The sequence below is a fragment of the Peromyscus californicus genome, unplaced genomic scaffold (genome assembly GCF_007827085.1).
Source record: "Peromyscus californicus insignis strain IS unplaced genomic scaffold, ASM782708v3 Scaffold_4__1_contigs__length_199733344, whole genome shotgun sequence".
Lineage (NCBI taxonomy): Eukaryota > Metazoa > Chordata > Mammalia > Rodentia > Cricetidae > Peromyscus > Peromyscus californicus.
The window spans coordinates 174,135,117-174,145,503 of NW_026294562.1; the positions used below are offsets into that span (position 1 = coordinate 174,135,117).

Sequence of the window (10,387 nt, forward strand, 5' to 3'; positions counted from 1 at the left end):
TGAATTCTATAGAAGGTTTCTATAGAATGGCTACCTTTAGCTGCGGAGTTGCAATTGCTAGTTGGGACAGCAGTTGCTTAAGGTGCAGCCGCTGTGTTGAACGCCAAACAACGACCATTCTCACACAGAAGCTTTCGTGTGAAGACTCAGGTCCGACACCCCTCATTCCCCTGCTCAAAGCCTTCCATGGCTCCCCAGTGGCTAGTTCAAACTTTTTAGCCTGCATTCAGTGCCTTTACAATCTGGATCTTACCCTATGCATACATCCCCTCTATGCCTTACAACACACACACACACACACACACACACACACACACACACACACACACACACTCCCTCCCTCTAACTTGGGAAATCTTTCCACATTCTCACATGCCTATCAGCATGTCCCTATTTCTGAACACCCAAGGTCAATGATTAAAATCCCTGAGTCTACCCTGTCAGCTTCTCCAGGGTTCCATCAGTGGGTGGGGGAGGGGCCCAGCCTGGCACCCCACCCCCCATTCTAGCCGAGGACTCAGGTCTCTAACAACAGAATCAAAGCCACTCAGCAACGCTGGAATCCATTCAGGGGGGCCTGAGCCCCCTCATCCCAAGCCAGGAGGGCTTTGGGGGGAGGGGTGTAGCCCCTGGTAGACTCATTGTGTGGCCAAGAGGGTCAAGGGGTGCCAGGGAGGCAGGGGCTAGCCTCATCGGGAGAGACAGGAGTGTGGTTATCTTTCCCCCGCTAGGAGGACTGAAAGACCATCATCAGGGTGGGACGTCTAGGCAGCCAAGCAAGTGGTTCAGTGGGAAGGGCAGAGTAGTGACTGGCAGCCAGGGCACCATGGCCACCATCCAGTCAGAGACTGACTGTTACGACATCATTGAGGTGCTGGGCAAGGGCACCTTCGGAGAGGTGGCCAAGGGCTGGCGTCGGAGTACAGGTGAAATGGTGGCCATCAAGATCCTGAAGAATGACGCGTACCGAAGCCGCATCATCAAGAATGAGCTGAAGCTGCTACGATGTGTACGAGGCCTGGATCCCGATGAGGCCCATGTCATCCGTTTTCTTGAGTTCTTCCACGATGCCCTCAAGTTCTACTTGGTCTTTGAGCTACTGGAGCAAAACCTTTTTGAGTTCCAGAAAGAGAACAACTTCGCACCTCTTCCTGCCCGGCACATCCGCACTGTCACCCTGCAGGTGCTGAGAGCACTGGCCCGGCTCAAGGAGCTCGCCATCATCCATGCTGACCTCAAGCCTGAAAACATTATGTTAGTGGACCAGACCCGCTGCCCCTTCAGGGTAAAGGTGAGTAAGGCTGCCTGGGAAACAGCTTTGCTCAACCTTGCCCCGGGTGCTCTGCCAACGTGTGGGGCTCCCTGGTCAGTCCCATGATGTGGCTCTGAGGTGTCCCTGATTCCCGAGCTGCCTGTCCTCCTGCTGTCCGGCAGTCTTCCATATCCCATCCCAATTCTTTCGTTTTGTTGTTGTTTGTTTTTGTTTTTGAGACAGGGTCTCATGGCACAGGCTGGCCTTGAACTCGCTGTGTAGCTGAGGATGACTTGAATTCATGACCTACCTGCCTCTACTACCCAAGTGCTAGGATTATTGGTATGTGTCACGACAGCCAGCTCGTTTTGTTGGGTTTTGTTTTTTGGAGACAGGGTCTCGTGTAGTCCAGGCTGGTCTGAATTTTGAGTGGGTCCCTCCTCCCAAGTATCTGAATTACAGGTATTCACCACCATGCCTGGCTTCTCCATCTCATTTCTGAGGTCCTCTCTGTCAAAGACTGGAGGTCTTCCGTGCTTCCCCTCCAGGCCCTGAAGTCTCCCCAACCCTGTTCCATCCAGCTTCCCTCCTCTGGCTCAGGTCAGGGCTGACACTCTAGTGGGGGAGACAGTACTCGGGTAAGGAGTAAAATGTGTCATGGGAGTGAGAAGAAGATAGAGCATGAGGGGAAGGATATGGGGTATTGCTCAGGTGTGGGATGGGCTGGAGGTTGAAATATAAGAGGTGGTCAGGAAGGCGGCACCTGAGTGAGTCTTGAGGGTTGGAGAGGGCCATGGAAGAAGGGAGAGGTTCCAGGTAGAAGGAACAGCCAGCAGAAAGGCTGAGGTGGAAGCATGTGGTGCTGAAGTATTCTAGCAACACAGGGGAGTTCTGTGGAGAATGAATGGGGTGAAGAGGGAGGACATGAGGTAAAAGAGGCAGGGGCGGGGTTTTGCAGGGCCTCATAGGCGCAGTCAAAACTGGTTTTACTTTGTGGTTTTTGTTTTGTTTTGTTTTGTTTTTTGATACAAGGTCTCACAAGGTATCCCTGGCTGGCCTCGAACTTGCTATGTAGACCAGGCAGGCTTCAAACTCATGGAAGATTCTCCTGCCTCTGCCTCCCAAACAATGGGGTCAAAGGCACACACCAGCATGCTGGGCTCGTAGATGAATTCAGAGCAGGAGGGCCCGCTCTGACTTAGGCGTTCATTTTTTGGGGGGAGTAAGATCAAGAAGGCAGATGGGGTGACCCAAGTAGGAGACGCAGGTAACAAGATGTAGCTGGGATATGTGTGGGTTCTGAGCAGATCTGGAGCAAGAGACAACAGAATTCATTGGTGGGTTTCACAGTGTGAGGGAGGCAGGCTTCAGAGATATTTGGATGGCAAAGTGCCCGTTGAACAAGCATGAGGACCTCAGTTCAGGTTCCCAGGACCCACATAAAAAGCCAGGTGTACTATCAGTGTTAGGGAGGTAGAGACAGGAGGATTCCTGGATTTGTTGGTCAGCCAGTCTAGCCAATCAGCAAGCTCCATGTTCAATGAGGGATCTTGTCTCAAAATATAAGGTAGAGAGTGGTAGAAGGCGGCTAACTTCTGACACATGTGTGCATATGCACACAAACATGTACTCACACACTCACAGCTAAGAAAAAGCAGGGCCAGTAAGACGGCTCAGGCAGTAAAGGTGCTGGCTTGCTGCTAAGCCTAAGGACTTGAGTTCAATGCCCAGGACCTATATGGTGGAAGCAGAGAACGGACTCCCAAAAGGCGTCCTCCGACCTCTACACATATGTGATTGCATTTGCACGCCCCCCCCCCCCCCCGCCCCAATTAATTAAGTTTCAAAGAGAAAATGTGTGAGGGAGAGCTGGGCATGGGGACAGATACCTATAATTCTAGCACTGCAGAGGAAGAGGTAGAGGGATTAGAAGTCCAGGGTTGTCTTTGGCTGCGTGGCAAGTTCAAGGCCAGTCTACACTACTTGAGATTCTGTCTTAAAAAAAAAAAAATTGTGAGAGAGGAAGATACGGCTCAACTTGGACCAGAGCTGCTGGCCTAGGCAACTGCAAGCTAGGTCCCTCTAGCCTCTGTTCTTGACCCGGGGTGGGCACCTGAGCTGTCTCCTCTGCCCCCACCCCCCCAGTCTCACTTCTCCTGCAGAGCCTCTGTGGCTCATCCACCTACTCAGATATCCCTCTCTGCCTCCTCCGTCAGAGCTCAGGCTCCTCTGCGAGCTCATTTGTCATCAAGAGCCTGGTGATGACTGAGCAGTCAGCACCCAAGGGCGGGGCTGGACCGAAGCTGCCTTCACTGGGTCCTTGGCCTCTCCCAGCACCCCACTGAATGTCAGAGACACAGAGACAGGAAGAGATGGGTGTTTCTGCCCTGAGGGATGGAAGGACAATGAGCCAAGAAGAGATCTTTGTAGATCTAGCAGGGCTCACACAGCATCTGGGAGTCACTGGCACCCCTACAGTGTTTTCAGAACGAAGGGACCCCACAAACTCAATGCCCAGTGTCTCTCAAGCTCTCGGGGATTCTGAGTCCTGACTAGTAATTATTCATGATCAGCCTTGTGTGCAGGGAAGATGAGGGGTGGCCGAGCGCAAAGCCATGGCCTCCACTAAGTGAGTCACAGATTCAGTGAAACCAGCAGAGCGCCACCTGGCGGCGAGGGGGAGAGACGAAGGAGGCTCCTGCCCACGGCCCGTGGCATGCGCTGAGGGCCTTCAGGGTGTAGACCGTGCCTGAAGATGATAGAGGACTTGGCTTTCAGGGTGGTTCCTTCCCAGTCGATAACACAGAAATGAAGATGGAGACACTGGGAGATGAGCGATTAGCTGTGAAGCTGGGGAGAGAGAGAGAGAGAGAGAGAGAGAGAGAGAGAGAGAGAGAGAGAGAGAGAGCCCCAGAGAGGAGCTAGACCTGGTAAAGCAGGCCTATAATCCTAGTTACTTAAGGCTGCTGAAGGCAGGGTTATCATGAATTCAAGACCTGCCTCAGGAACTAAGAGCACCCTCTACATAAATGTCAAAGGCCCAGTGTGCTGGTGCATGTGGAAGCTGGAGGGTCAGGAGTTCAAAGGCACCCTAGACTGCACAATGGATATGGGAGACACAAAACCCTATCTCAAAGATCAAACACTATGCCTGGCAGGGTAGTGCACGCCTTTAATCCCAGCACTCAGGGGCCAGAGGCAGGCAGATCTCTGTGAGTTCGAGGCCAGCCTGGGCTACAGAGCGAGATCCAGGACAGCCAAGGATATGTAGAGAGACCCTGTCTCAAAACAACAAAACAAAACCTGAACACTGATTTAGGTTTTTAAATTAGTTAATTAATTAGGTTAATTAACTAACTAAATAAGTTTTTAGAAGCTGGCTAAAGAGAGGCTCAGTGGTTAAATGGCCAGACTGCTCTTGCAGAGGACCCATGTTAGGTTCCCAGTACCATATTGGACAGCCCACAACTACCTGTAACTCCAGCTCCAGAGGCATCTGATTCATCTGGTCTCAGTGGATTCCAAGGGTGCACAAGCGCGCACGTGTGTACACACACACACACACACACACACACACACACACACACACACACACACAAGATTAGAATAAAAAATAAAACTAAAAAACTCTTACAGGGGGCTGGAGGGATGGCTCAGCGGTTAAGAGCACTTGACCGTTCTTCCAGAGGTCCTGAGTTCAATTCTTAGCAACCACATGGTGGCTCACAACCATTTGTAATGGGATCAGATTCCTTCTTTCGGTGTGCATGAAGACAGAACACTCATATACATAAAATACATGAATAGATAAATCTTAAAAAGAAAAACACTTATAAAAAAAAAGGTTGGGGGGCTGGAGAGATGGCTCAGCGGTTAGGAGCACTGGCTGTTCTTCCAGAGGTCCTGAGTTCAATTCCCAGCAACCACATGGTGGCTCACAACCATCTGTAATGAGATCTGGTGCCCTCTTCTGGCCTGCAGGGATATGTGCAGACAGAACACTGTATACATAATAAATAAATCTTTAAAAAAAAAAAAAAAAAAAAAGGTTGGGAGCCTAGCTCAGTGTTAGAATATTTACCTAATATACATGATGCCTTAAGTTCAATCTCCAGTACCATGGAACACAGATACTCAAAAATATTGATTGTTTACCATTCACTCTTTCCTAGGCCCTACAATGTGCCAGGCACTGTTCCAGACCTCTAGAGACACAGCCTTGAATGAAATACAAAGCTCTTGTTCTTGTGGGACTGGAATTTTATTTTTTATTTTATTTTTTATTTTTTGGTTTTTCGAGACAGGGTTTCTCTGTGTAGCTTTGCGCCTTTCCTGGAACTCACTTGGTAGCCCAGGCTGGCCTCGAACTCACAGAGATCCGCCTGGCTCTGCCTCCCGAGTGCTGGGATTAAAGGCGTGAGCCACCACCGCCCGGCTGGAATTTTATTTTTTAATTTAATTCATTTATTTTGTTTTTTTGAGACGGTCTCTCTGTGTAGCCCTGGCTGGCCTGGAACTCACTCTGTAGACCAGGTTGGCCTCCAACTCACAGTTCCTCCTTCCTCTGTACCCCAAGTGCTGGGACTGAAGGTGTGCACCACCACCACAAGGCTAACTGAGTTGACAGGTGAGTGCCTGTGCACGTATTATGGCATTCCAGGAGAGGGCTTTGATTCTCCTGGAAACAGGGTTACAGACAGGTGTGAGTTGCCATGTGGGTGTTGGGAACCGAACCTGGGTCCTCTGCAGAGCAGCCAGTGCTCTTAATCACTGAGCCATCTCTCCAGTGGGTTAAATGCTTGCTGCACAGAAGCAGAAGATCCTAAATTCAGATCCCCAGCATCATTAGCTCTGGGCTTGGGTTTATAATAGCAGGGCTGAGGGGTTGTAAGGGAAGACAAGAGGGGCCTAAGAGCTCAGTGACCTGGAAATCCTGCCAAAATAGGGAGTTTCAGGTTCAGTGAGAGACCCTGTCTTAAAAAATAAGGTAGAGTGGTAGAAAACACCTAACAACCTTTCTTCCCTACATGTGCACACATGGGTGATGACACCCACCCACATACGCATGTACCCTACCCCACATACAAGTGAAATATAGAGTATGTGAAATATTAAAATGGTAGCTGGGAGCTAGGCTTGGCTATGCACACCTATAATCTCAGACCTTGGGAAGTAGGGAGTGGAGAACAGGCGTTCAAGGTCATCTTTGGCTACATAACCAGTCTGAAGCCAGCCTGGGATACCTGAGACCTTGTCTCAAAACTAACCAACGAAGGGCAGGGGAATATGGGAGAATATGTGCCTACTATATACATGGCTCTGCACTGCAGGGTGGGGGGGGTCCCCAACTATTATAGGCACAAGTTCAAGCACAGAGAATCAGAGACACAGAATCAGACCTAACATCTAACCCAGAAGCAACAGCTAGCGGAGACAGGGACATTCACAAGAAAGGAAGTCTCGAAGGCACAGAACTAGACAGATCCAGGAGAAATGCAGGGATGAGCCCCAGGAGGGGCCACAGTCTGGTCACCCCACCACTCCACCAGCCCACCCGCCCTGTGTTCCATACCCTCTGCCCTCCACAGGTGATTGACTTCGGCTCGGCCAGCATATTCAGTGAGGTGCGCTATGTGAAGGAGCCATACATCCAGTCCCGCTTCTACAGGGCCCCAGAGATCCTGTTGGGGTTGCCCTTCTGTGAGAAGGTGGACGTGTGGTCTCTGGGCTGCGTCATGGCCGAGCTACACCTGGGCTGGCCTCTCTACCCGGGCAATAATGAGTATGACCAGGTGCGCTACATCTGTGAGACGCAGGGCTTGCCCAAGCCCCATCTGCTGCATGCCGCCCGCAAGGCTCACCACTTCTTCAAGCGGAACCCCCACCCTGATGCCACCAACCCCTGGCAGCTGAAGTCCTCTGCCGACTACCTAGCTGAGACCAAGGTGTGAAGGGAACAGGCAGGGTGAAGACAATCCGTGCTGGTGGTGGGGGAGCTGCTATATTAAGAACACTCTAGGTTAGACCTTGGGGGAGGACCAGAAATTTGGGAGTTAGTTGTCAGACCTGGGTAGTAAAACAAATCTGGTGGCCAGCAAATCTGAAGGTCACAGCCATGTCTCTGGGTCAGACTGGAGGTCTAGGTGAAGTGTGGAGCTAGCTGAGTTAGGGGACAGGAGGACCAAAGAACAGAAGCGCATATCCTTCCTATGGCAGGAGAGCTATGGATTAGAAATACAGGATCTGGTATGAGGGGCCAGACTGGGCAGCCCAAGCAGCAAGAGAAGTGGGCAGACGTCAGGGGGATCCTACTTGGCTCCCACAGCAGGTGATTTTTGGAACCCTGAGTCTAGACACACCTCCACCTGGTATCCCCCTGCCCCACCAGGTTCGCCCACTGGAACGCCGCAAGTACATGCTCAAATCCTTGGACCAGATTGAGACAGTGAATGGTGGCGGGGCTGTGAATCGGCTGAGTTTCCCAGACCGGGAGGCGCTGGCCGAACATGCAGACCTCAAGAGCATGGTGGAATTGATCAAACGCATGCTAACATGGGAGTCTCACGAACGCATCAGTCCCAGCGCGGCCCTGCGCCACCCCTTCGTGTCCATGCAGCAGCTGCGCAGTGCCCACGAGGCCACCCGCTACTACCAGCTGTCCCTTCGTGGCTGCCGTCTGTCCCTGCAGGTGGATGGAAAACCACCCCCGCCTGTCATAGCCAGTGCAGAGGATGGGCCTCCCTACTACCGGCTGGCTGAGGAGGAGGATACTGCAGGCCTGGGTGGCATGGCAGGCAGTGGGTCCTTCTTCAGGGAGGAGAAGGCTCCAGGAATGCAGAGGGCCATCGACCAGCTTGATGACCTGAGTCTTCAGGAGGCCCGACGAGGGCTGTGGAGTGACACACGGTCCGACACGGTCTCTGACATGCTGGCCCCACTCAAAGTGGCTAATCCTGGCCATCGAGTCCCTGACTCAGGCCCGGAGCCTATCCTGGCTTTCTATGGCAGCCGCTTGACCGGCCGCCACAAGGCCCGCAAGGCCCCGGCAGGCTCCAAATCTGACTCCAATTTCAGTAACCTTATCCGGCTAAGTCAGGCTTCACCAGAGGATGCTGTGTCCTGTCGGGGCAGTGGCTGGGAGGAAGGAGAAGGCCGTGGGGCCTCCACAGAGCCATCTATCATCCCACAACGGGAAGGAGATGGGCCCAGCATCAAAGACAGGACCATGGATACTGAGGTAAGCAGGGTGCACAGACTGGCACCCAGCCTGGGTCTTGGCCTCCCTAGAGCTTAATCTATGGTGGTACACAGGTAAAAGGGCCATGGCTCCTGCAGCTGTAGCTTTCTGTCACCTCACGTCCAGGCCCTAAGGTTCAGTAAACACTGACTTCCGACACAAGGAAACAAGGTTCAGTTCACACTAGCACCCTCAGGACAGCTCAAGGCTTATACTAGCTCTAATTAAGGCTGGGACAGAAAACAGGCACCTAATGATGGACCTGTTAAGAAATGGGCAAGGTGCTGGGTGGTGTGGCACATTAGCTGTAATCCCAGGAAGCAGAAACAGGAGGGTCACCTCAAGGTCGAGTTTAGTTTGGGCTCCATAATAACACCCTACCTCAAAAAACAAACACTAACACCTCCTCCTTGCCAATAGGGCTGGAGATTTAGTTTTGTAGTAGAATCCCTGCCTAGTATCCACCAGTGAGGGACTGGGGACTCTCCTCCAGTGGCAGGTAGAGTGCTTACCTACAATCCAATGTGAGGGAGTGGGGATATAATTTAGCAGTAGAGCATTTGCCTAGAATTCCCCGGTGAGGGGCTGGAGGTGTGGCCCAGAGGTGGAGCATTTGCCTAGCATGAGCCTAGTCTGCCCTGGCTCCCATCCCTAATATGTGTTGCACTGTGAGAAAGCCTGCACAGGGAGTGAGGGCCTTCATGCCTGCTTATTCCTTCCAGTAGACAGGTACACACCGCAGCAGGTACCCATACTTCTTGCTGATGTTCTTCTTTCTCCCCTCTACAGAGGTCAGGCCCTGAGCTCTTCGATCCAAGCAGCTGTCCTGGAGAGTGGCTGAATGAGCCAGAATGGACCCTAGAGGGCATCCGGGGGTCTCGAGCTCAAGGGCTCCCCGCCCGCCATCCCCACCCACATGGGCCACCCAGGACCACCAGCTTTCTGCAGCATGTTGGAGGGCACCATTGACGGGGACCCCATCCCTATTGTTTTCTGGGGTCTGAGCTAGCTGGGCTGGCATCCCCTCTTGCTTTGAAATGGCTCCTTAGAGCCATCCTGTGAACCCACAGATTATTCTTACAGAAAAATAGCTATCCAGAATATTCCTACTCCCTGCCCCTGGCAACATGCCTATATCCCACCCTAAACGTTGGAGGCCTTTAGGGTCTGGCCTGAGGCTCTGAGGCCAGTGAGTCAGGAAGAGGACTACACCTCACTGGCCAGGACTGTGCCTGGGCCCACTTGCCTCTGTGTATTTCAATAAATAACTGTTCCAAACCCTGCTCCTGCCTGTTACCACCGCGTGAACCTGTACTACCCATACGGAGCCCGGTCTGCCTCTGCCAGGCTGTGACTGGTTGGCTACTGGCTGAGGCCAAAGGCCCAGCTACTACGGCACTGGAAGAGAAAAGCTGTGCTGGGCACAGTAACCTGTTATTCCCTAAATAAACTAAATTCAACTTGGCATGGTGGAGAGGGTTTGTAATTCTAAGTACTCAGGAGACTGAGGCAGGAGGAGAATTACAATGACAAGTTCAAGACCAGTCTGGGCTTATAGTGAGATCTTGTCTTAAAACTAAAAGGGGGAAAAAAAAAGAGCCAAGGGCTTGGCCCCTTGGGAATCTGCCCTCAGAATGTTCTCTGTTGGACACACGTCCATCTGAGTTTGCAAGCACCACTGACTAGTCCTCTGTATTTGTGACAGGCTTGGCATGCTCGCTCACGCACGCTCAGGACATGCTAAGTGAAACGCACTGGTGGGAATAAATTCTGACCTGGCACATGCTCTGTTGTTCAGATCTTCTGGTCTCTCTGGGCCCCGCCACCCCCACCCCTTCACCCCCCCCCCCACCCCACCCTGCCATACACAATGGCATTGAGCAGCAGTTCTTCCTACA

General features: G+C 52.2%; 1 protein-coding gene across 1 annotated transcript; it reads left to right on the forward strand.

Moving 5' to 3' along the window:
- The first annotated feature begins 285 nt into the window (after positions 1-285).
- Positions 286-10,325, forward strand: Hipk4 (homeodomain interacting protein kinase 4). The gene is made up of 4 exons (XM_052714414.1): positions 286-1,291; positions 6,841-7,197; positions 7,641-8,489; positions 9,279-10,325. Exons 1-4 carry the CDS (start codon positions 827-829, stop codon positions 9,456-9,458), a joined length of 1,851 nt encoding a protein of 616 aa, XP_052570374.1. The 5' UTR covers positions 286-826; the 3' UTR covers positions 9,459-10,325.
- Positions 10,326-10,387: the final 62 nt, after the last annotated feature.